Raw genomic sequence first — 26,993 nt, forward strand, 5'->3', positions numbered from 1 at the left:
GAAAACACACTATTTTCATTAAATGTAGGTCAGTAGGTATTGTGAAATTTCAAAGTGCACATTCATAACTTTGTTGTCTGGTGGAAACCTTGTTGTCCAAAACATTCATTTTTTTGTTATTATTTTTAAAACGATTTAAAATAGTGAAAATAACCAATCTATTAGCACACAACGCCTCACGATGTGTGCTTGTAGATCTCTGCTATTCTCACTACTTTTGTGCAACGCTCTTGTATGATGAAGTGGGGTTTTAATTTATGAAAGAACATACTATTTTGAAAATTGGAGTTAAAAGGTTTCTGCCCAACAGTGACGATAACTCTGTCACGGTCTGTGTTCATCTGAGTTCTTTCAGAGTCTGACTGCACTGCAGGGATACGACAGCCCAGCAAGTCACATGCCAATGCAGGACACTGGATTCATCATACGTTGACAGTGGTGGAAAATAACTAAGTACCTGTACTCAAGTAGCTGTACTTTCTTTTTGCTTTATTGGATTATTTTAAACTTCTGTACTTCTACTCCACTACATCTCAGAGGCAAATATTGTACTTTTACTCTGCTACCATTATTTGAAAGCTTTAGTTACTAGTTACTTTGTAGATTTGTTGCGACCGAAGGTCGCAGTATACCATGAGAAATGTTGTAGCTTGTCCGTCCGTCCGTCCGTCCGTCCGTCCTTCCTTCCTTCTGTCCTTCCTTCCGTATGGGAAGTGATGTCACGTGACATCGCCTCATCAAAGATCAAACCGTGGATATTCATACTGTCACTGTGACATAATAAACCTTTATTTCTATAGCACCTTTCAAAACGAGGTTACAAAGTGCTTTACAAGAGGAACACAACATCAAAGGACATAGAACAAGACACACACAAGAGGTTATAAGGATTAAAAACAATGCAGAAAAACAATGCTTGGAAATAAAAACAAAGCTGACATAAGGTAGGATACAAATACATAAAAGTTAAGAGAATTGGGGATTAAAAGCTAGTCTATAAAAATTTGTTTTAAGGAGGGATTTAAAGCGGGGGACAGACTCAGCGAGGCAAATCTCAGGGGGGCAGGGCATTCCAAAGGGAAGGGGCTCTAAAAACAAAGGCCATATGTCCTTTGGTGGTATATTGACCTGTAGGAGGGTCGAGAAGTGTTTTGCTTGCAGATCTTAGTGAACGTGAGGGCACGTAATCGGTCACAAGGTCTGAAATATAGGTGGGGGTAAGGCCCATCCTGGCCTTACATGTAATTAAGAGGATTTTAAAGTTAATTCTGAACTCAACTGGGAGCCAATGCAGAGATGCTAGAATGGGTGTGATGTGATCATATTTTCTGGTACCAGTTAATAGGCGGGCTGCTGCATTTTGAACTAATTGGAGACTACGGATGGATTTTTTTGAAAGACATGTGTTACAGTAATCGAGACGTGAGAATATGAAGGCATGGACATCACAGGTGATATCACAGTGACAGTCCATATATGGGTATCCCTTTTATGGCCATATATGAAGATCCCTGATGTCATTGATATATGGCAAAGGCATGGCCCATATCTGTGTGGCTGGTTCAGATAGGGATCTCCATGTATGGGCATAAAATATATTGTATGTATATGGATACATATTATTATTGATAAAGGATCAAATAAAATAAAAAGTCCATAGTCATTCTCAGAAACAAAATCCCTTGTATGCCCATATATGAAGATTTCTGATGTCATCAATCCCAGGCCAAAATGTTAATATTAAGTCCATATATGTATATGGATATATATATATTAATAAAGGATAAAAGAAATAAAATGTCCATATACAATATGGGCATTCCCAGATGATGCCCTGTTAGGTTACCCCCTTATGCCCATATATGTAGATCCCCAGGCATCAAACCCAGGCCCTAACTCGCCAAGGCCCTGCTTGGCTTTACTAATATGTTTTATGCCAATTCCTATTATCAATATTAAGGACATTATTAAGGATATTATGTTATCAATATTAAGGACATATCTGGGAATGCCCATATTTGGTAATGCCCATATGGGCATATTTTGACTTAACATTGTTGACTATCATGCAGGGGTCTCCATATAGTGAGTAATTGGTCCCATATACAGTACATCACTGGCCAGATGGCCATGAATTGGCCCTGATGTCTTACTAGTATTATAGCAAAACATGCATTAACCACTGAAAATTGACAAGCTCACAATGCGTCGTTGAAAACTGAAGTTACTATAGTTACTTTGTAGATTTTGATTAATATTACAAAACATACATTACCCACTTCAGCTCTATATACATTTCGGTCATTTTAAAATAACCGATCTACAAGCTCACAAAGTGTGTTCGCATGCTCAATGCATTGTGAGCTTGGAGATCTGCTATTTTCAAAATACATATAATTTTTGAACACCTTTGAACATACATTTTTGAACACAATGTTGGAATGTGACATTGGTGTAAAAGACATTGGGGTGTTGATGACATGTTATCACACATTGTGAAGACTGGGCAGGCACACATTCCAAATGTCATTTTTGATTAAACACCACGGTCCTTTCAACAATCTCTCAATTCCATGAGCCAAAAATGCAGATGGTGAATTTAATAGGATTTCTTGGTGGCCAGCATTCCCCATGGACAGCTAATTGTAAGATATATCATGACCAATTGATTTCCACCCAGTTGGCCAAGACAAGCACTTTAATCCATCTTTAACTGAAGGATTGTTTGTGGGATCATTTGGTCCTTTGTTTACCATTCCACTCATTTGCTGATTCTGGAAGACAATGAAACGGTGGCACAGATTTATTTAGTTAATGAGTCCCCATTGACACATTGTAGCTCTGACAGCCTCTGTCAGGCTTTCTCTCAACACAAGGAACAAATAGTGCTGTGCCAGTAACAGACGTCTGCGTGCAAACTGGCAGGCATGTCACACAGCAAGACACACTCCCAGACATAACAAATGCTTCATCCAAAATAGAATACAAAGAAAAACCTTGAAGTGGCCCAGAGATTTAAATTGGGTGTTTGTCAACAATTCAAGGCACTCTCAAAGTTCCATTATTTTTTGAATAATTCCATTGTGACGTTTAAGCCAGTGCATCATTTCTGTCATGACTAATACAGGGGAAAAAAAGAGAAAGTAAAAAGGTTGGTTGCAATTATGATTATATTACAGTATGTGTCATTTTCCATCCATCTTATATTAAAAATCACACCCAATAGTGGTCCTATTTAAAAGAGAATTTCAGGGAAAAACAACCCCCTACCTTTAAAAGTATCTTTTTAGAAGCTTCCAGGATGGTCCAGCAGTTGTTTGTTCCAAAGGAGCAATATATTCCATTTTTGATCGCATGTCCTATACCTGACCACGGCTCCATACAGGATCGCTTTATTCAATCGCTAATACGTTTTTTTCTTTCTCTCGCTCGAAAGTCCTGTTTTTTTTTTCTTTTTTTTTTTTTTTGCTCGGTGTCAGCCCCAAATACTCTTACTAACACAACCGAGCATTAGCATCTTCAGGGGGCGGCCATTATTGTTTTGAAAACTCAACTTGTAATCCCGTCTCTCGCACTACTTCTCTTCTCCAATGCAAGTGGATGGGAGGAAGAAGTACAGCGTCAGCGAGACTTGGTGAGGAGGAGTTCTACGTTCATAATAATGCCCGCCCCCTGAAGATGCTAATGCTCGGTTGTGTTAGGAAGAGTATTTGGGGCTGAAACAGAGCGAAAAAAAATACTTTCGAGCGAGAAAAAAAAAAGATTAACAATGTAAATTAAATGAGTAAAAGCCTATCTAGGTGGCTGCTTAGCAGAAACGGAAATTCAATACAGCTGAAAGATATTTTAAAATAGTATTTTTGTGAACAGAAATGACAAACTGAAGACTAATAGGGGGCGTAATTACAGACTCTCTGTACAATTTGAAGATTGTGGAAGAGTTGCCTGGCTTGAGCGACGACTAGGGAGCATTTGATATTAATTGAAAGAATAGCACAGTGAGAAAAGATTGGGGGGAAAGTCGTATAGTGGATAATTAATTATATTTCATCAAATTCAATTCTTTCCCTTCATATGGGAAGCGGCCGTGAAGCAGTTGGTGTTTGTCAAATCCCTTTACACTCCCCTCATTTACAGGAAGGCTGGGAGCCAGTGTGCCTTGTTTAACAATCATAACCACATGTTCCTGCATCCATAGCCAATGAGCTGGATGAGGAAATCATTCCCAGCCTCTCCTCATTCCTTACTTGACAGATATACACAAACAACACAACGCATCACACATTCATATCATTCCTAGACAACACTTTTTATTTTGTCAACACATAATACATTTTTGTTTTACAAAATACAACTAAAAAAGGAAGAAGAGATCCGAGCCCCAAAAAATGCAGCTGAGGATGAGAAAATTGCCAACTTGTTTCGACCAGTTAAGGTCTTCCCCAGTTCTCGCCCTGTTGAAGACGAAACATTTTTATAGATAAACCTTGTTTTACATCCTCTCTTTGACGTTTTTTGACCCTTTTAAGCCTGTACTCCCGTTGATCCTTCTGTAGAAGCACTGTCAATACAATTTTAAGAAATTTTTATATGTTTTGAGCATCTGGTTGGCCTCTGGTTGGAAAAGAATGACAAACTGGTTAATGGCTAAATAACTAGATTTGTGTCGTTTGTTCGCTCATTACCAGTTTTTGTTATTGCGACCGTAGGTCGCATTTACTACCAAAACCTCCACCGGCTGTCTGTCTGTCAGTGAGTGAGTGAGTCCCAGATGTAAAAAATGACCAAATGTGCTCACACGTCACACTTTTTCCCTGCTTATATCTCCGCACCCGTTGACCCGATCCATGCCAGATTTTACACACACACTCCTTGCCTGCCAAACTACAACCTCCAAGGACCCCCGGAGCCCCAGGGACCCCCAGGTCCCTGGGGGACCCCCAGATGTAAAAAATGACCAAATGTGCAAAAATGACCAAATGACCACCCCAACGGGGCTGCTCACGGGGATTTCCCGGGAACCACGACTCCTGGTGCTCCAGAACGGATGCAAAAGTGGTGGCGCCCCCAGTGGAGGACCCCCTGCCACTGCAGCGCACATAAAATGCCGTAACTCGGGCTAGGAGCGTCCGGGAGAGCCGGGGCCGGTACCTATTCGTCCGCCAAGGCAACGCGGAGACCCCACCCCTCATTTCTCACATGGCCCTATTCTAGCGCCACCTTCAGGCCGATTTTTAAAACACATTTTTGGACACTGCTCCTACAGTTTTTGCCCTAAAATCACGAATATCACTACACAGCATGTCTACACTCATGTCATCAACATGGATCAGGAAGATTTTGGAAAAACAAATCTTTGCCCTATTTGTGGAGATAAGCCACCTACGGTCGCTTATCTCCCGATTAGGGAGTCTTACTGGTTTAAGTATTTATTTATTCTTTATCATTATTGTGTTTCCTCTGATGCCCTTACAATTAATTTTGCTTTGTTTATGTATGTTGATCGGTGGACGGAAGAATAGCTGTTACCATGTTAAGCTAATGGGATTCCAACTGAACTAAATTCATTAACTGACAGTGTGAGCACACCATTATAGACGGCAGTTTTGAGCCAAATGGCAAACTGCCATTCTGTGTTTCACATGTAAAATTATTAAATCCAGTTCAACTTCCAATGAGCAAAATCAAAGTAATTAGCTTGAACCCAAGTCATTGAACAAGGCCACAATGACAGCAGGTCATATTACATAATAACATATTATTTCAATGAATCTTAGTTAGATTCCTCTAACAATCAGAAGTTAATTACATGACACCATATCAAAGCAATGAGAATAGAATAAGGGATATTTCATAAAAAAAATGTTTGGTGTTGGTGTGAGACCGCTGTGTGAATTACAGTGAGTGGATTAAAGCAAACCCCTTCTCTTAACAAGGCCTTAAGCAGCTTTCCGCATGAAGTGACTGATGGATGCACTTCTTCTTATCACAAATACTCATGACAGTGAAAAATGATTTACAGTCACACTGAGATAATGGAGGTTTGTGATATAAAAGAAAAACCTCTACCAAGGCCACGTTCTGTCTCTTTTCCTGTGGCCTTGAGTCAAAAGGATGACCTACAGAACACACACTTCTTGAAGGAAATCGAGACACTTTGAGCTGCATCTAAGAAAAAGACAAGCAAGCGGACAGTAGTGTGTAAGTCTTCCAAGGTCCCTAAATCAGTGCAACCACCATTAGCTTGTTATTCTACTGTTAGATCAATTCTGAAAACTAATCATTACCACCTTTTACTGTAGCTCTGGTCCATAGCGTTAGAAGGAGTTCTCCTTCTATTCTACGGTAGAGCAGGCTGCGCAGCCTCTCGTCGGTAGTAAAAAACATGAGCACATGAGCACTCTCCCTGGAAGGTCCTTAGAGGTCAAAGTCAATACAGCAATAGTTCCTTAGAGATCAAAGTCAATACAGCAATGGTTCCGTCAGTCTAAGTTAGGAAGGGAGACCTTTTCAAGCGTCCGTTATGTGTCTCGTTGTACAGCTTAAGGGCAGCCGGTACAAAATATTTTCCTAATCTCTCACATCTCCGTCCTGGGTAGGTAAAGCGGTCGTTTCCTCTCTTACTCCAGTAACTGGTGATCTCTAGATGGAGGGGGTGGGAGGAGTTCTCCAAGATGGAATCTAGCTTCCTCGCTGTGCGCACCCTGGTTACTTCCTCCACCCCCTGCAGAGAGGACCCAACGACAGAGCCTGCTTTCCTCACCAGTCTGTTTAGGTTAAACGTGTCACCTGCTCTGTTGTTGCCACCCCAGCATGTTATACCAAAAAACGATCTCAGTCTTCTCAGGAGGAACAGCCAGCTTTTCCCCTTGCTGTGAAAGACGGTTTTAAGACGTTGAAAGACATATTCCTTAGTGGGAACACTCAGAGTCCCCCATCTCACATGTAAAATACACTATTTGGCCAGGACAGAAAAGAAAAAATATTTCACCGGAAGGAAAACTGTTAGTAGTAGAACAATTCCAGATTCAATGCATGGTACACCTGGATCTATGCTGCCCTCAACCAGGGGGGAGGAAAGAGCATCAGCGGATGTGCGCTTCACTCCATCCAGGCGACATACAGCATACACAAAGGATGGTGTGTCAGTAAAGCCTGTAGGATTAGATTATCTAAGACCCCAGCCACCCCTTTCAGCTGCTACCGTCTGGCAAGCAGTACTGCAGCTCCAAGGCCCAGACCAGTAGCCCCCATGATATCTTTTCACACACACACACACACACACACACACACACACACACACACACACACACACACACACACACACACACACACACACACACACACACACACACAGGCAGCTGTGCATACAGGACACAATCACACGCAAACAGGTTAGCAACCACATATGCACATTTATTAAGTTGGGACCTACACACGCGCCACATGTTATTGTGGCATGTTCTGCAATTTCACTTTCATATCCTTCTATAATGGGATGTAACAATAAATCACGAGAACCGCTGCCAGCATGGTGCAGTTCACATGGGACACAGGAGAGCACAGAACGGAGAGCTATATACCAAATAAAAGTAATTGCTCACACCTGTGCCTGACAATGAACTGCTGTGTGTCACAGGAATCCGACAATGGCAGAACACTTGGCGAGAGCCAAGCATCATTGTCTGGGTAGAACCTGAAGCTGGTTGGCAGTCATCGTTTATAGTGCACTGCCTGCCCTGCACCTGTGAAAACAGATTTGTGAAACGGTGCTGGGAATGAGACTACAAAATCAGCTTCATCACAGTAATCACGTTAACACAGGAATATAATACCATAGTAGGGCTCCCTCTCTCCCTTTCATTGTTTGGTTCTGAACTCATTTGTATTCATAGTTGATGATGAGTGAACAGTGGCTATTTGACACAATTCGTTGTATTATTCCGTTACGTGCTGAAGCATTCAATGTACAATAACCTGGATAAGCTCTTATCACGGGTATGAGAAAGAAGTATAAGTGGCTGGAATATTCCATTATCCAGGATACTGAGTCATGAAAACCTCTTTATCCTCTTTACTTTTCTTTTCTTTTTTTTCCCTTTTTTTTTTTTTTGCAGTTTGCACCTGCTCAGTTTGGCCGTTCCAACTGCAATCTCAGCGTTGCAGACAGGAGTAACAAAGAATAAGCAACCAACTTAGAGACAATGCTTGGCCAGCAACAATCACTTAACTTTTGATCAGTAACTAACTGCAAGATGAACTGTGACATTGGGTTACAAATATAACCAGGCAGTTACCACTGGAACCAATCTTTCTTTCCTATTGATTACCTTACATCACTAACTAGTGTAATAAATAGTGCATTTCTCAGTATATAGCACCTTTAGCCAAAGCACTTTACAATGTTTGTAACATTCACCCATTGTAGGTGGAAGCAACCATGCAGGTCGTCTCATCTGGAGCAGTTAGGGGTTCAGGACACTTGGACACAGAACAAACCGGGGATCGAGCCAGGAACCTTCCAGTTCAATAACACAAAGCTAGACGTAGGAGCGGTTAGCACCGCTCAAAAACAGTAAATCCCTGATAAGACTAAGGTGCAGTACTGCATAATGATATGAGTTGCATTCTGGATACTGTGTTGGCTACATTTAAACAACCATTGTGAATTGGCATCAGTGTGACATACCATTGAACTGACTGGCATATATAATTTAGAGGTATTAATGTGATTATGAAATAACTACTGTACATCATGCTGACTGAAGGTGGATTCCCAGGCTTGCAACAATATACCGGTAACTGTGAAATATTACATGGGTCACTAAAGAACTATCTTTGAAAAATATTGCCTGACATTACCCCAAAGTAGGGACACCAAATTGAAAGTGGTTAAAAAAAAGGATTTGTTAAAACTTGCAGAAAATGTCCAGGCAGAGATAGTTAGAAAAGTGATACGTTCAATTTATAACTGAATTGTTTCAGCTGAGCATATTAGGTTGTTTAGCTCGGGGCTTGGAAATCAAGGACGCCGCTGACTGCTGGAAGTGCCCACATTTTGAGGGTACACTAATCCATGTATGTTGGCAATGCCCTCAGGTTCATGAAGAATATCCCTAGTTGTAATTATGAAATGTTCCCCCTGACTACATTTTGGGCATCCAACTGGTGATAAGGAGATGTGGGGATGAGGAATTGGTTCAGGCATTCATTTCGGTGGGCAGACAGTCAGACCTTAATGAAGGAATGGAAAACTACAAGGACTCCCTATGTTTTCACACGTTGGCTGCCTGTTTTATTACTTTATAGTGTACTAAATTTGCAGTACCTTTATCTCTGCTAGCCAAAGGCAATAGAGAGATTATGTTTTCACCCCTGTCTGTCTGTCTGTCTGTCTGTCTGTCTGTCTGTCTGTCTGTCTGTCTGTCTGTCTGTCTGTCTGTCTGTATGACAGGGACTGATCTCGCAAACCACAGGACCAATCAACGTCAAGATTTTTGTGCACACTGCTATTTTTATTGTAGCCTTGTTAATTTTTTTGTGATTGCCTTACTACTGTATATTAACAGAGACCTACCATCCCTCTAGACTAGAGCATATATGTGCAACTGGCGGCCCGGGGTCCAGTGTTAATTTTGATTTAGTCTTAGTCTTACGATTAAATCACACAATTTAGTCTTAGTCCGGTTTCTGAAATTGTTTTAGTCTAGTCGACTAAATTTCAAAACATTTTAGTCTTACTCTAGTTTTAGTCTTTTAGTCTTAGTCTTTTGGGATTAGTCTTAGTCTTTTAGTCTTAGTCTTTTGGGCTAAGTCTTTTGGGCTCACATGACACTGAAGAAGTAATCTTTCTACTAAAAATAATAAACAAAACACCATCTTGGCTGTAATGGCATTGCACCTTAATATACACTAGCAAATACAATACTTATTGTTAACTGCTATGGCTAGGCTACAATGCCTACGTGCCACAGTGCTACTGCCAGGTACAAAATCTCTGCTCTGCAAATAATATTGTAGGCTAACAGTATTAATTAGATTTGAAAAGAACAGATAAGTGCCTACATTCTCAAATGTAAAGATAAAAGATGTATTTGGGTTTAATTCCATTTAGTCTTAGTCTTAGACTTTCACACATTTAGTATTTTGGTCTAGTCTAGTATTAGTCGACTAAATATCAAAATCTCAGTCGACAAAATTAACACTGCCGGGGTCCACAAGCGGCCCCCACATTCACTTAATGCGGCCAGCAAGTTAATATCGGAATACTGATATATTATTGATTGCAGCTGTTATAATTCCAAACATGCAAACATGACCTGCTTTAATTACTTCACTCAATATTAGTAGCTTAATTGAGCAGAAGACAAATGAAAAGCCTGTGTTCCTGAGGCTATAGTAGCTTAATGAATAGTACTAGTCTTTTTTATGTCCAATGTATTTGTATTTAAGTTCATAAAGTTAACAGAAGAGCATAAAAGTTTTACTTTTCAGGATAATAATAATAATAAATTAATAATAATAATTAAATAAATAATAAATAATTCAGCCTTCCAATTCAAAAATAGCTGATCTACAAGCTCAAAACGCGTCGCACTGCGACACGTTTTTAGTCAGTAGATTGGTTATTTTTGCCTGTAGATGCATTGTAGCCCTCTGGAGTGAGTGTGAAAATATACTGTAGCTCCATTATCAAAGTTGCCCACCCCTGCTCTAGAGTCTAGACTACTATAGGAAAGAGAGCCCTGTGATGTCCCCATTCCATCTGCAGGGCTTCGGCTGGTCCATGACCGTGTAAGCAGGTAGTGATGTCACTGGGCCTCATTCACTAAGTTTGTTTATGCCCCTATTTTGTATTTATTGCCATTTACGCAAAGTCTGAGTCATCAATAATTTTTTGTCTGTGAATGTTGATGGATGTTGTTCGGAGGCAGACTTACATAGGACCAAAGCTTGCACATGTATTATATTAGAATGCCTTATTCTTCATGCAAAATTCATTACACTAGTGCCGAACTGTGCCCAACATTTGTCAGTTGGCGCATATAGAGCTGTTACACACTTTATTCACACACTACAGTATTTTATTGAACATCTTGCATTACTCCGCTTTTGTTTTTTCAACACCAGTTTTACAGTTCCTTGGACAGACAAAAACACATGATGACCCACACAGACAAACACAGACATCGGCTTTCGGGTGTCTTGTGTTTTGTAGTCTGTGTGAGAGACTGTCTTTGTAGATGCGCTCCACAAAGTGCACCTTTCCAGTTTAATCTTTGCACTCTGATTAGATCTGTGAACATTTTCATTTAGTCAGAAATGGTAATGGAGATGGCTCATTACCATTGAGAGTGGCTGATTGGTTTCACTATTTTGCTCGACACTTCTTCCATGTGAATGAGAGACAGTAATGCTCTGTTTCTCCTCTGACATTGTTCTGTTTCCCTTCCCACCACTTACCCCGCTGCAGTCATTCCTCTTCATACCAAACCCAGCAGTGGCTCCAAGCTAAAGCATTAATAATTCATCCACTGAAGCAGTCACCATGAATATCAATTCCGTCATAATGTCCAGCACCGTCATCAAGGCTGATTGCACCACCTCAGGTCATTAACTTCATCACCTGTAATGTGCATGAAATCCTGACTGGTCAGTTGATGTTGTTGGCCCCAATTACCCAGAAACCTGGTTGAAACAGCAACACTTTATGATAAAATAATAGCACTATTGAATACATCATTATCAGGACCTGTCATTGGAGTTGATAGTTCCCATGCATACGTCATGTGGTACTGTGTAGATGTCTGTCTGTTTATTCTCATGTTTACTGGTAAATAAGGCAATGGGGAATAGAATGAAATGACGTACTGAGTCAAACTATTTTCCATGTCAGAGCTGCAATGGTGCGTGCGTGCGTGCGTGTGTGCGTGTGCGTGCGTGCGTGCATGTGTGTGTGTGCACGCACACGTGCGTGCAAGTGCATAATATATGCCAATATGCACAGACGTCGATCATATCCAGTCCAAACACAAGTTGAGAAGTCAGTTATTATATGGCGGTAACGGGAACTTACTCCCCAGAACTCCTAGGCAGGCCCCGGGCTCAGAAGAGTTTAGGTTCATGTTGGAGGTCAAAGGTGAGAGTTGACATAATGATGTGAGAGATGTTGACATTGAATGGCATGAATTCACACTGTGCACAGTCCTCTCTCTCCTGCTTTTTCACATACACTAGTGGTCATGGCATGGCAGTGAGCTTTCTGCTCATCTCTGTTTGGTCCAGTTGACTGATGGGTTTCCAAACTCTGCATCCGCCAAAGCTATTAACTGGCCTGCTGGAGCGAAATGACTTTACAGTTCCCAGAGTGCTGTAGTTGGCTCAGCAATTCCTGTCTGCTATTGTCCAAGGGCCACCGTCACCGTCAAGTTAATTTTTTACCAGACAAGCACAAGCACAAACACTTAAATGCTAAAACAAATCCCAGTTCCAGCAATGCAGTACAGTTTGTTTTCCTATTTGTTTGTGGAGAATAAGGCATAACCAACAAACAGGTTAATTAACCCCATATATGTCTTTTCCCTAAGCTTATTCTCTAACAATTATTTTTTACAAGGATAGAAACCTTGTATCTCCATCTCCATGTTTCATCTTTTTATGTTTTGTCTTAAACATGACATGCCCAAAATAGGGATGCCCACTTTAAATGTGTAAATATTATGTATATGTATATATGTAAATATTTAACCAATGAACCCTATTAATAAGCGCTTTGTGACTAAATACTGTAACAATATTGGATCAATTGGAACTTTTTTTCTATCTCCTGATAGATAGGTATGTTTTCGACATACAAGGTTTCCACCTGACAGTGACGATATATTGCCATTCTCACTTAATATACGTTTCATATCTTCCAAGCTCAAGTTCCACCAATTTTGGGCCGAGGCCTAAAAGAGCTCACGGACATCTGAAATATGTTTCATTCCTGTTCACCATGAACATCTTAGCAATGATTCAGAATTTATTACGGGTATGGTGTAATGTATGATTTGATAGCAAAGAAAAACCTTTACAATCCCTCTGTGATTCCATCCCAGCTGTTTCTACATCATTCCTGGCCACATCTGAGTCCCATGAGATAAATCCCGTCTTTATATGCACAGTGACAGGCTGAGTGATCCAGACGTCTTCTGGTCCTCCAGGATTTAAGTGTGCCCGTCACGGCTGGCCAAATGAGGAACAGGATTCACCGGTCCAACACACTGATCGTGGCTATTTCCCATAAGGTCCTGTGGACGCACAAAAGACTTGAGTTCCAGTGACAAGACAGAAGAAGAACCAGACAGCTTTCCTCGTGTAAACGGTCTGCATTTCAATAACGCCTTTATCCAAACATTACATTCACCCTTTCACCCAAAGTACATTACATTCACCAGTTCACACACCAATGGTGGAAAATAACTATGCCAGGTAGTAGTTACCAAACCTACTCATCTGGAGAATGTAGGCCTATGTGTCTCTTCTTTAAAGATTTCTTCTTCTTAATGGTTCTTATTATTATTATTTTTTTTACTTTTATGCCTTTATTGGATAGGAAATGGGGGGAGAGATGGGGAGTGACATGCGGCAAAGGTCGTCCGGATCGGGAATCGAACTGGCGACACCGCCATGGCATCCATGCCCATGTGGCAATGCCTAAGTGGTATGCGCCTGGACCAGTAGGCCAGCGGACGCCCTATGAGTCTCTTCTTACTCAAGGACACTGACACGAAGCCAGAAAGAGTGATCGAACTGGCATGTCTATACCTTAGGATTAACGTCTGGGCTGGCAAGGCTGCAGATATTGAAAAATAGGCTTTGCAATAATCTTTTCCATTTTTCATCTATGGAGTTGACATTACACATCTAGTGTGGTTAAATTGTGTGTATTCCCTGTGTATTCTCGGTTTCCTTTTAGTAGGTGATCACAAATGCTCATTTGACAAACGCCAACATGCTCTTCTCATGTTTCTCCTTTGTTAAATAAATAAACCGGAGCCCAACAGAAGTGGATATAAATGGTTAAAATAAATCAGCCATGGAACCAACCTATTTATTTCACCTTAATGAGCAGGTGTTCACAGCAACTCTATTTTCTGTCAAGTCCATTTGCAGCCAACTGAGAATGTAAAATATATTTATATATTCCTAAAATCTATTCTTTTACCTCTACACAACAGCTGACAATACAATAACACGGCGGAGCAACGTGTCATTTTAGATTTTAGCATTGGCTGTTCAAAAATGAAGAAATCTGCTATTTTTTATCACTTTTGAAAAATATCTATCAATTTGGAGGGTACTTGGCACGAAAAAGAGATTCAAATCCTGATCAGGATTGTTAAATAAGCATTACATTAAAGATGGGGTGATGTTATTCTTTTCCTCCCTAAACATGATCATCAGGCGTTATACTTGGAGGATTTTTTCTTTCTTCAAAAAGTGTACAGAAAGTGTTAGAATTGTGTTTTTATGTGGCCACACCACCTGTTCATTAAGTATACCTGGTTTTCAGGTGGGTGCTGAAGTTAGCTACACCCACAGCTGTTGCTGTATGGTAACAAGGGTAGGGGATGTTTTTATTGTGTCACTAAAGCGGTGTATTTCGATTGGGCCTTTTGACTCAGATAGGGTTTCAGCTTTCAGGAAGAAACCAAAAATACACAGTAAGACATATTTGCATATTAGAACCACAACTGTGGGTCTATTAGAATTAGAGTAGAGTAACTTCATAGACACATACAAAACAGAATAAGTACAAAACTATGGCACCACCTCTCTTTAAGTGAAATAATTGAGAGTGGTTGCTGTGTCTGTGTACCTCCATTGTGTAGTGAGTGGGGTGTAGTTGCAGCATCGGCCTGTCTGAAGGTCTTATCTGTCTGTGAACCATGGAGCTCTGTGCTGCTGTCTCTATTGGCATGATGACGGAGGAGGCAAGGTCTGCCTCCAGAGATAAACACTGCCTCTGTTCTCCCAACAGACCAGCAGGCCTCCTGTTCGCTGTTACTCCCCACATCTATTAGAAAGCAACATGGCTGCTGGTGACAAGTTGACCTCCCCCTGAGAAATGAAGAAACATGGAGGAACAGGTGAGATACAGAGTGTATGAGAAAGAGAGATAAAGAGAGAGAGGCAAAGGAGAGAGGCAACTGCGGGATGGAGGATGTATGGGAAGCAGAGGAGAGAGGGAGACTGCTGGGGCAATGGAGATCAGAAACAGAGAATGTAGAGAGAACAGCTCTTTGCCTCACAGCTAGAAGGTCCTGGGTTCGATTCCCACCGGGGGACGCTGTGGGCGTGTTCCCTCCTCCGCGTCATCAGCACCCACACCCTAGGTGGGGTTGGCGATAGGGCCTTTCTGTGTGGAGTTTGCATGTTCTCAACGTGTCTCCTAGGGTAGATATCCTCACAAAAACATGTAGTAATCCTGGTCTCTATAATGCCTCCCCCTGGCCAGCCGGGCGCCTGATGGAGGGGAAATAACGTGTTCCTTCCACGCGCTATGTCCAAAAACCGGGGAAATCCCCACTGTCAGGTGAAAAGAAGCAACTTGGACTACTCATGCATAGAAGGAAGCATGAGGTCAGTCCGTTGTCTCCCCATACGTGGCAGAGGGAATGCAGAGCCCAGGATTACATAGGCAATTGGCACTGGATGAAAATGGATTACAAAATCGTGGGATAAAAAAAGAATTACAAAAGAGAGAACAATTTGCGCCGTAGTAATTGAGTCATTATTGGCTAATCTTTATTGCGCGGTTAATGAGTCATAATGGACATCTATTGTTTGTAAATCAGTCAAACTATATGCTTTGGGAAATGCATAGGCAATAGAAAAAACTATGAGTCATATTTTATGACCATGGGCTAAGACTGGCAATTTGGTCCTTTGAGTCAGGTTCATATTTCCCCCTTACCTTGATCAGAATCAGAACCAGCTTTATTGTCACATCACAGTTTTTTTTTACAGTAAAAAAGTGTGTGAAATTAGTTTTCGTGCATAGTTCTCATCATATCGTTATTAAAAAAGTTAATACAAATAAAAGCAAAGAAGAAGAGGGAGGGGGGTCAAGAGGGATAGGAGATCAATCAAAGAAAAAAACGCAAATGATCTACATATTTACACATTGTACCTGAGATAAGATATAAAAGTGTGTGAGCAATGCTTAGCAGCAGCATGTATACTGTGCATGATACTTGATGCTTGATACCTCTCGGAGTTGGATTTGCTTTTGTTTGTGGACACAGTGTTACGTTTTAGCCCTCAGCCATCCATCAATAGATTGTGGGCAGTTTGCCAAACATCCACCTCAGTGCCACAGCATTCTGCCAGGCAGACAGAGGGCAGGAAACAGAGCTGTCAGGTTAAACCAGCTGGACCTGCCCGCCTGTTTGTACCAGGACAGGACATGAGAGCATGGCTGTCCAGGACAAGCCTGCAGCAGACAGAGGGTCCAGGCAGGGCTCACAGCTAGGAGGTTATACATGCTCAAGAAAAAATAAGTGCTAATGGATACCCTGACAACCTTCTGCCTTGTTGTCCCTTGAAGGTTTTCTCAGAGGAGAGAGACAATCACGGCCTTGCCCTCTAAGTGCTGTCTGCCTCCTCAGCACAGACTTACAAAAAAATAAAAAAATATGCGCATGTCAGTCCCACTGTCGCCTCACAGCTAGAAGATCCTGGATTCGATAACCGCCGGGGACGCTGGGGGCGTGTTCTCCCCCTCCGCGTCATCAGTGCCCATACCCTAGGTGGAGTTGGCGAAAGGGCCTTTCTGTGTGGAGTTTGCATGTTCTCCCCATGTCCCCTAGGGTAGGTACCCTCACAAAAAACATGCAATAATCCTGGTCTCTATACTCCCTCCCCCTGGTCAGCCTGATGGAGGGGAAAGGAACTGGTTGGAATGGAATAACGTGTTCCTTCCATGCGGTACGTCCTACCGGGTAAACTCCCCCTGTCAGGTGATAAGAAGTTCTGCACTTTGTGTACTAAAGGAAGCATTTGCAAAAAAAGATTACTCTTAGAGTGCCAATGACGTATTTTTACACAAAAGAAGAAGACATCTCAGAGGTACATACTCCATTACAATTATTTGGAAACTTTAATAATAATTGTCTAATAGGCAGGATTAAAAAGAAGCATAATGATATGCTCAACAAATCTAAATACCAGCAATACTGCACTGATTGATGTAGCTGCCGCACGTTTCTATGGGAACACTTTGGCAACCATGTCTGTTATGCACAAAGAGGAGAGACACCTCAGTGCTGTTGAGCCAAGAGAACAGCCTGCATGCATTGTGTATGATGTAGAGAGAGAGTGTGAGAGAGACGGGGAGAGGAATTAAAAGAGAGTGCATGTATTTACACATTATCCCCAGAGGTGCTCAGGAGTGAGTCATGCGTTGCTACTAATAACTAAACCTAGGTCACACGACGTCCCTCCTGACCAGAACTTACTTAACTACAGTTTTAGTGTGATGGTACTTGTTGTGATGGTACTTGTTTCATTTCTAGAATCTGGACACAAGAAAGATTAGTTCAAAGCTGATATTTGCTGCCAAGAACCCATTCCAGCCCAGCAAATTACAGGCAAGGAAAACATAGTGTACTTAGTGCTTATTTCTGGTGCGGTAATGAACGTAATAACCTAACGTAATCAAGTAGAAGTACTGTACAACAGGCACGTGCACAAATAGACATCAAAGGGGCCTTTTACCTGTCTGTAAAAAGTGCCCTCTCCAGACCATGAATGCAGTTTTCACTATGGTGAAAGAAACGCAAATGCCTCCTTTCCATGCCATACCTGAAGGCAGCATTCAAGAGAATTGCCTTGTCCAAACTCTCCTGAACTTGAATGCAGCATTTTATGTTGAAACAATTGCCCTCTCTCCAGTATTGACTTGATTATGCTTAGTTCAGTGTTGTATCAAGTACCGAAAATAGCCGACCTCCAAGCTCACAACGCTTCACGCTGCGACGTGTTGTGAGCTTGGAGGTCTGCCATTTTCAACATTTTCACCAAACGCCCTTTCGCAAATCTCAGCCCCTGCCTCTCTAACATTCCCTGCTGTACAATACTCTGATGAAGGCTCTTAGCCGAAATTCGTGAGCGTTCGTTTATTGGTGTGTGCCAATAAAAAGGTAGAAATGTGAGTACTTTGTCCTCTATTGATTTGAAATGTGACATGCTATTTCTTTTTTTCTTTTTTCTTTTTTTTTTCATTTATTTTTTCAGTTCCTATTTTTGATATGTATAGGCCTACTGGATTTTGGGTCTAGCACTCTACTGAGAAAAGCCATTGTTGATGCGCAACGTATATATATATATATTTTTTTACTTAATTTTTATTCGCAGTTTGTCAAAAATTCAATTACAACAGTTTAAATGTCACATTTTAGTCCATATTAAATGTTTGTGGTGTCATTTTGTTGGATTTTGTTGGACAATTCCAAAATATATGTTTGTGGTCAGCATCCATGTATCCACACAATCTCCAGCAATGTTGTTTCTCTGCTGTGACTTTTCCTCTGATCTTTGGTGTTATGAAATATCTAATATTGTTCTTCCAGCAAAATTCCCTTCACACTCTAGAGCTTGTGTCTTACAGATATTATACCAGTCCTTCTCGGCAATCTGCTCCCCAAGTCCTGCTTCCCATTTCTCTTTGACATAATAAGGTAGAGGTCTTCTTACTTGTCATCAGTCCCTGATAAAGAGCTGAGATTACTCTACATTTTGTATTATTGTAGACCTGTACCATTATCTTAATTAGCGGGTTCATTTAAGCAGTTTTAATCTCTTTTACATAGTAGTCCCTTGCGCAACCTCTTTTTAGTAGAGTAGAGTACTTTTAACCCTTCTTGTGCCTATCCCGAACAAGTTCGGCTTTTTTTCAATACAATACAATATTTTTTTTGCTATTTTACTTACCCTGAGCTGCTTGTAGAGATGTGGGTGGTCCTGGCTCGTCCTACGCTTTCCAACGACCGAGTCTAGATGGTCCGACGATTGATTCCATTGAAAATGGTTTAGAATAAAGTTTAGAGCCCACCCAAAAAAACTCAATCTATACTGTCGGCGGCGCGACGTATTCCGGGGTGCCGATCCCGATCTAGTCCGGCTTTTTTAATAAAATGAATTAATTAATCGGAGGCCTCAACGAAGCCCCGGTCTAAATTTCCATCCAGGCCTGGGGCCACGATTCTGTTTACATCGGCCCGCGAGAGGGTAACGCCGCCCCATCGCGCCGCCGAATCCAATACAAACTCACATCTTTGAAGCTCATTTTCTCTGAACTGTGTTCTTATGGAAGCGGAAAAGTTTTATTTACGGCTAAATCGCCGAAAATCGATCTTCTAAATGAGTGTTAGCCTATAGCAATCTTGTAGCCATTTTCATCCGGGTCTTTTTCATCACATGCACAAACGTGAACACGCACGTCACTGCTACGTGAGTCCCTGTATGTTGCTACGCTCGTCTATGAGAGGGACCCTGTATGGGGTTAAATTAAGGCCAATTCAAATTCGTATTCGTACTTTGCCTTTTTTTTACTCGTAAACATTTTTACCAAAAAAACTATACGTAAACAAATTAATTGGAAAAAAATATCCGTAAAAAAAAAAAAAGTATGAATGTTTTTGGGGAAGCTGCAGTGATTATAATGCCAAAACAAAAAAACAAGACAAAATACGAATATTTTCTTACTGATTTACGAGTTGTTTTGTTGGTTTACTTCATCACGAATGCTTTCATCATCTCACGCACACGAATGAAACGCTCACGCACACGAATGAACCGGCCAATAATCACGTGATCGGCAGAGAGCCAATGGGGGTGCGGCCTTTCCACTAGCCAATCATAATTCTCCATTCTTGGCAGCAGTTGCCATGTCTGGTAAAAGTGAGTAATCTGTTGTTTATGTTCCTCACATAATATACCTATATCCACACGATATTTGTTTTTAAACTATTGACTAAATTGACTAATCAATCATTTTTATACATTAAATAAAATAGAAATGCATATATTATTAATACACACGATAAAAGCACTGATAAAGGTCACTTACAGATGCTGCAAATCAAAACTAGACAATTAACCTTACCTCCGGCCCTGACCTTTTTACTGTAAATACAATATTTATTGTTTCTTATTTTTTTCTTATGATTGATGATACAATGTGCACAATAGCCTAATGTATTTTATTATTCTGTCATTTAATGTACATAGCATCCATGAAATGTGAAATGGATGATTACAAAAACAGACCATTTGGCCAAAACAAACTAGTTACTATGATGAACAGTGTTTCATAACAGATTACAGTACAACTTTGACTGTACAACCTGGATTAATGAACATTTTGCTAATAAAGAATGCAATCAATTCCTAATGTAATTTATTTACTTACCAGCAGACCCTCTGATGTTATAACCAAGCTAAATAAGTGTTCATGTACAATAGGTTATTTCACATTGATGTTAGCAGACAGTGATGACCAAGATCAACTTTAGGCTGGAAGGAAAAAATGCTACAATAGTCAAATACAACTGCACAGAATTATATTTTATTAGACAGTGGCTCCACAGTGTGTGGCAACCAAGTTAATCAAACAGATTTTCCTGCTGAGTCCCCGTTTCAATGATGTGTTCAATTGCTGAATCTTATTTGTTAGTTTCTTTCTACATGAAAACTAATTATAATAGAACTTGCAGAATTAATTGTACAAAATTATCGATGTGATTGTTTAGAGATGTAAAGGATGTTTGGAGGAGGGTTTCAGTATTTCTAATGTAGGTGTTGTAACAGTAATACAGTGCCTGGAAAGGGCATTACATAGAACTGAAAATGGAAGGACCATAGGTTAAGTGTCTGTTCAGCTCTACAACGCTCTTCAACCTACTAAGGCTAGACTCATTGGCTAAGTTGACCTCAACAATGAAGATAGATGTCCCTACTGTGTCAAATTTCAACATCTCAAAAGTGCATTCTGCTGTAATTATATTAGAAATGGGCAAATAAATAAGAATACAAATAAGCACCTAAACTATTTTCAAACAGTAACAGAGCACACATGAAACACATTAACCACTGTGTGCTGGATTCCAGGTAGTGAAGACTGTACGAGGGAGAAGGACACTTTGAGCAGAACACTTGTCGACATAACACCTGTCCAAGCAGGGAGGAACATGAACCCAATGGGAATTAGGAACTTTGGTAACGATGCCACCCCAGAGCAAGAATATCATACAAGGTTTCATAATTTTAGATTGTAATTAGGGAAAAGCAAAGATGGGAGAGTTAAATGTTTTCATTTAGTTCTATTGTTTTAGCGATTTTAAATACTTTATTTCAGTGCATGTGTGCAAGTGCCTAAATGTGTCCTTTTAGACACAATAAGCTGGCAATTTATTTTATTACAATTTACAGTGACACTACTAGCCCCCATAAGTAACATCTGCCCATGAAAGATTGTGGTGCCTCTTTTTGAATGGACTTATTGTATCTAAAAATACATATTTAGCCATTGTACACATGTCCCCAAGCACTGAAAGCAATGTAATCAAAATCGCTAAAATTATAGAAGAAAATTAACACATTTTAACACTCATCTTGTCTTTTCTCTAATTACAATCTAAATATGAAATCTTGTAAAGGTGTCCATTCAGTCAAGTTTGCGATTCTATGTGGTGATGTCAGACGGAGAGAGAGAAAAACAGAGAAACCATCACTCCTCGTGCTCATGGCGGAGGGCGTTGTAGAAGCCATGGAAATCACTGGGCAACACCTGCTTCATTTCTTGCAGATGTTTGAAGTTCATCGCTTTAATGGTGCGGCGGCAAGTGTAGAGTGGGGACACTGTGGTGATGTTGCTCTTCTTCCTCAGTGATGGGGACTCGTAGGGCTTCCAGGCGTCTGAGTGGTCGATCTTGTACTCCATACTGCCATCAACGTTGTACCTAGGATGAATACAAGGACAGTGACAGGGGAGAAAAGTCAGGTTTTAATACTCATTAAATAATGTTTGTTTTGGTTTCCGCAGCTATGTCATTATTATGTATTCAAATACCTGATTGCTCGGAGGTCATGCACGGTGGGATCCCCAGTGACCTTTCCCGGGCAGATGGCTTTGCAGAGGTTCACCTGGCTGAAGTTTTTGAAGAAAGTGTGGTCTACATACTTCACTTGGTATGGCCTGGGATTGGTACGGGCTTCCCGGATGGCAACGACATACTCAGCTGGAACGCAGATGTCTCTGTTCCTCAGTCTTCTCTCAATCACACTGTGCACAGGATGTACTCATCATAAGAGGGATGTTCTTCGAGGAAGTGCACGATGCACGAAGCAAACTCGTTGGCAGAGAGACCAGCTTCACCCTCGTGCCATAAGTAATTTGATGCATCATGTGAAGTCATGTCATACATGGTAAAGTTATGGACACAGAGCTTGGTCTTGAAATAGAGGGATGAGGCCTGTAGCTTGGAGCAGAGCAGGAGCCCCTGAAGATCCATGCATGTCACCAAGGTCTTCTCACCTGCCTCGTCTTTGTCCTTCTGCTTCATGGCTTGTGCAGTGTCCTTTTTGTTGCAGTGCTCCTTCCATGTGGCAGCCTCAATGTTCCCAGCCTTGAACGCACAGCAGGTATCACACTGGTCTTTCTTCGGGTGAAAAAGAGAGTAATTCAAACATTAAACATTCTGGTGAACACTTGCCTTGACAGCGCCTGGATGCCATGGTCTGCACTGGAACGGATATACTCTGCATGGAGGTGATTGATGGACTTGAACACAGGCTCCAGGTACATCTTAGTAGCCTGATCTCAGACTCAGCTCACTCTGAGAGTGGGCGGGGTCTCTGGTCTGGAAGCAGGCTAACATCTTAGAGGACGAGGACCGGCAGTAGTGCGAGGGAACTTTTGGAAGGTCCAGAAGGAAGGTCTTCAAGAAGTCAGACTCCTCTTTCCTTACCCTCACCCGCTTCTGCTTATCTTCCTCAGTAGGGCTTTTCCCTCTTCTTCCTACCCACTTCAAAAAAGACCACTGCTTCAAGCCTAGGGTTGACAGGAACATGCGTTGGCACACTCCGAGTCTCCTGCCATCTACGACAAGGTGACAGAAAATGGATGCCGACCTCCTGGATTTCTCTGCTCCTGTCCTCCGTCGCTTTACACTGCTCACCTCTACCAATGATGCAACATAAATCTTCCTCTCACGCCAGTCTAATTTCTCCCAGAAGTACTTGAAGATCTCTTCTCGCTTCGACTCTTCCACTTCTCTGCAGTGCAGTTTACTGGACCTGTGGCCGGCTGCAGACTGACATGACACACCCATTTTTCTTCCCTCCTTTAACACTGACTCTCTATTCTTCCTAGGCCAGATATGACTGGCCTATCATTCTACGCCTCTTCTGGATGTTGTTCTTCCAGCCCTCTGGATTTCTCCTCTTCCTACAGAGACCAGCATCAACACCTGAGGAGTCTTCTTCCACCTCAAGTCCTATATTGTGTCACAAAAAGAGAGAAAATTTGTCATTCAGACCATTAGTGTGCGAGTCTCTCTGTGTGTATCTGTGCAGCCCCTTGCGTGCACATCTGTGTGGGTATGTACATGTGTACTGTATGGATGTGTAGTTGAAAGAAAAGAGTTAAATAGCAAACATGCACCATGCAAGATACTACATTACACACATGTGCATCAATGTGTCCATATTAATAATGACAACAACACCTTCATTTCCAGATTCCGATTCACCAGGAGAATCACCATGTTGGTCACGTTCAGGTGTCCAGTTTCGATCAAGCGGATCTGGGAAAGAAAGAGGAACAAACAGAATGCACACGTTGACATAATTCAGTGTTGCTAGGACTTTGCATTCTTTGCTCTGGCTGACTTAAGCCTGGTTGTACACAAACCTTCTTCGTCCCCACTTGTGTCGTCATCCTCAACTCCTTCAGAATCTTCATCCTCCACATTTGAGTCCGGCTCAACTCTGTCTGCACCTAAAGAACAGAAAAGAAATATGAGATGTTCTCACATTAAGTGTGAGGCGCTTTCTGGTCATGTACAGTATGATTCTGAAGGAAAAAAATGAAAATGCAACATTCAGCAGTCACTATTTGTGTTTATTACAGTGATTATTAATAATACCTTCATATCCAGATTCAGCAGCACCAGAAGAATCACCATGTTGGTCACGTTTAGATGTTAGGGTTAGTGGTCGAGTGGATCTGGGAAAGAAAGAAACAAAATGAATGCAATGTTAACACACCTGCAATTCAGTGTCAGGCTTTGCTCTGGCCAATAGCCTCGGTTCCCTGGCACTTGTTAGTTTTACACCAACCTTCTTCTTCCCCACTTAAGTAGTCATCCTCAATTCCTTCTTCGCCTCCCTCATTTGAGTGAGGCGCAACAACTTCTGCTGCAGAAAAAGAGAAGAGACTGAATGTCAAATAGAAAACATGCAGCATTGACAATAATGCAAAGTGTCACATGTGTGCGTCATGTTTTTGTATGAAAGACTCTATACAGCTATTAATATTACCTTCATATCCAGATTCAGCAGCACCAGGATTATCCAACTCTAATTTAAGGTTCCATGATGAATCAAGCTCATCTGGTAAAAACATAAGAGGAACACAATGTACAGTGAATGCAAAGTAGAAATTACATTGCCAAGATGTTGCATCCTTTGCCCTTAATCTGTTTTACCACAAACCTTACTTCTCTCTCAGTGGGTGTGTGTGCGTGCGACAAAGACAAACCTTCAATCTCCTCAATTGATGAGTCCTCCACAACTGCTTCTCCTGCTGCTTCTCCTGCTGAAAGGGTAAAAAGGTCACACGAATTAATGAAATGGCTACTTTTTAAGATTGTGATACTACAGCAGATACTGATTAACAATTTGTGTTAAGGTAATAATACTATGTTTGAAACTAGTACAGCAACAATTCAAAATGGGTAGCCTACTTAGTGCATGTTTAGGGATTTGTAACTAGGACAGCAGGTACAATACAAAACCACACATATGTGTTTCTATGCACTATAATTCATAACACACCACATACCTTCACTCCCAGATTGAATCAAAACAGCTGACCCAGCACTGGCAGCATCAACTTGGTCACAATCAAGTGCATCTTGGAAAGATACAGATTATCATTAGAACACTGAATACAGCAGCTAATTATTGTAATTCATGATTAAAACACTTTGATTTCCAAATTAATCACACAAGTTGCACCACAGCCAGAATCACTACACACATCATTAAACTGAGCTGACTTATTCCTATTTTTCTTTCTATTTTTTTTTATCGCACAAACCTTCTTCGCTGCTTTCACTGCTCTCTAGTACAGTCTCTGCCTCGTCATGTCTGCCCCTGACATACTTGACGCTAACCAAAGCACACAGCTCCTCCATAGAATACATCATCCTGAAATGTTATACTGAAAATAAAAGGAGAATACAGGGTTAAAATCAAGGGTAACACAATGGTGTAAAGTAATTAAGTACATTTTCTTAAGTACTGTACTTGAGTACAATATTGAGGTATTTGTACTTGACTAGAGTATTATCAATTTCCAATACTTTTAATCCACTATATCTCAGATCCAAATATTTTACTTTTACTCCACTACAAGCTGAATTATTTCCAATTTCCAATACTTGTACTCCTCTATATCACAGATCAAAATTATTGTACTTTAATACACAACAAGCTGAGTGCCTTTGGAGTACTTTTACTCCAATGCAAGCTCACAGTGCGACACATTGTGAGCATGTAGATCTGCCATTTTCAAAATATTTGAAATGGGACATTCTGCATAGAGTACTTTTACTTTTGGCACTAAGTACATTTTGATGCCAACACTTTAGCCATTTTATCAAGTACATTTTGAATTCCAGACTTTTACTTGTAACAGAGTATTTCTACATTACATTATTGATATTTGTACTTAAAGTAAAAACATTTGAGTACTTTTACCACACGTAATGGTACGTTTTTGTCCAGATGGAACCAAATGGACCCTTTATGGACCCGTAAAGGGTCCATTTGGTTCCATGGACACTCCATAGAAGTTGTTGTGCTGGCAGCTTAATGTAATGGTACGTTTGTGTCCAGATGGAACCAAATGGACCCTTTATGGACCCGTAAAGGGTCCATTTGGTTCCATGGACACTCCATAGAAGTTGTTGTGCTGGCAGCTTAATGTAAGGTATAAGGTAAAGGTAAATGGAAAACCACATGGCAAATTATTTGATCGATAACGCCAGTTGCGGTGGGTTGACGGAGGCGAACCATGTTTGAAGCAAAATCAGTGTACGACGCTGCTTGTTCAGAGAACAAACAGACAACACAAACATCAGAGAACAATACTTTCCTTGAATAATAACAATTCACACGACGCCAAGCACAATCGTGAACATGATCGTTGGTATAACCTAAGCATACAGTTCTCAACAAGACATTTGGTGATACTTTACCTTGTAATAATGTCGAATTCCGTGTCGTTTAGTGAAGAAAAAGTTTGTTGCTCTGAATCATTCCCCTCCTCCAGTCTTCTTCTTCTTCTTCTTCTTTCGAGTTTTATGGCAGTTGGCAACCCTTGGAGGGTGCATTACCGCCACCAACTGGACTGTATAGTGGGACTAGAGCTTGTACAGCAAACCAATAAACAAAAAGGAAAAAACTCTATCTATATTCTATTAACTAGCTGCGTTGCTCTTATGAACTTGATAACAAGGCGATATACTTTCCCTTTTCCTAAGAGACCCGACAGTGTAAAGTCACGATGCTTGATCTTTTCCAATGCCTGATATAAATCATTCCGCTCACTGCTGTATTTACTACAATGCAGAAGTACATGTTCTACTGTTTCTTGCTCACTCATGCATTCTATGCATTTTCCTGTAGGGTGTTTCCCTATTCTATACAGCGAGTCATTA

The 26,993-nt window shown here is 41.0% G+C and overlaps 1 protein-coding gene across 5 annotated transcripts; it reads right to left on the reverse strand.

The window, feature by feature from the left end:
• Positions 1-19,949: 19,949 nt before the first annotated feature.
• On the reverse strand, positions 19,950-26,610 carry LOC308301510 (uncharacterized protein). Of its 5 annotated transcripts, none has more exons than XM_080745513.1 (9): positions 26,532-26,610; positions 25,370-25,492; positions 25,112-25,183; positions 24,809-24,862; positions 24,589-24,660; positions 24,388-24,465; positions 24,195-24,274; positions 23,775-24,046; positions 23,474-23,543 (listed from the first exon to the last, which is right to left on the reverse strand). In XM_080745513.1, the coding sequence occupies exons 2-7, from the start codon at positions 25,476-25,478 to the stop codon at positions 24,258-24,260; spliced, it is 402 nt and encodes a 133-aa protein (XP_080601639.1). In that variant the 5' UTR covers positions 25,479-25,492; positions 26,532-26,610; the 3' UTR covers positions 23,474-23,543; positions 23,775-24,046; positions 24,195-24,257. The 5 variants fall into 5 exon arrangements, with proteins under 5 accessions (XP_080601637.1, XP_080601641.1, XP_080601639.1 ...); XM_080745514.1 differs by having other exon boundaries at positions 24,388-24,462; positions 24,809-24,865; XM_080745512.1 differs by having other exon boundaries at positions 24,809-24,865.
• Positions 26,611-26,993: the final 383 nt, after the last annotated feature.

Source organism: Nannobrachium achirus, assembly GCF_963921795.1.
Source record: "Nannobrachium achirus genome assembly, chromosome: 17".
NCBI classification, from domain to species: Eukaryota; Metazoa; Chordata; class Actinopteri; order Myctophiformes; family Myctophidae; genus Nannobrachium; species Nannobrachium achirus.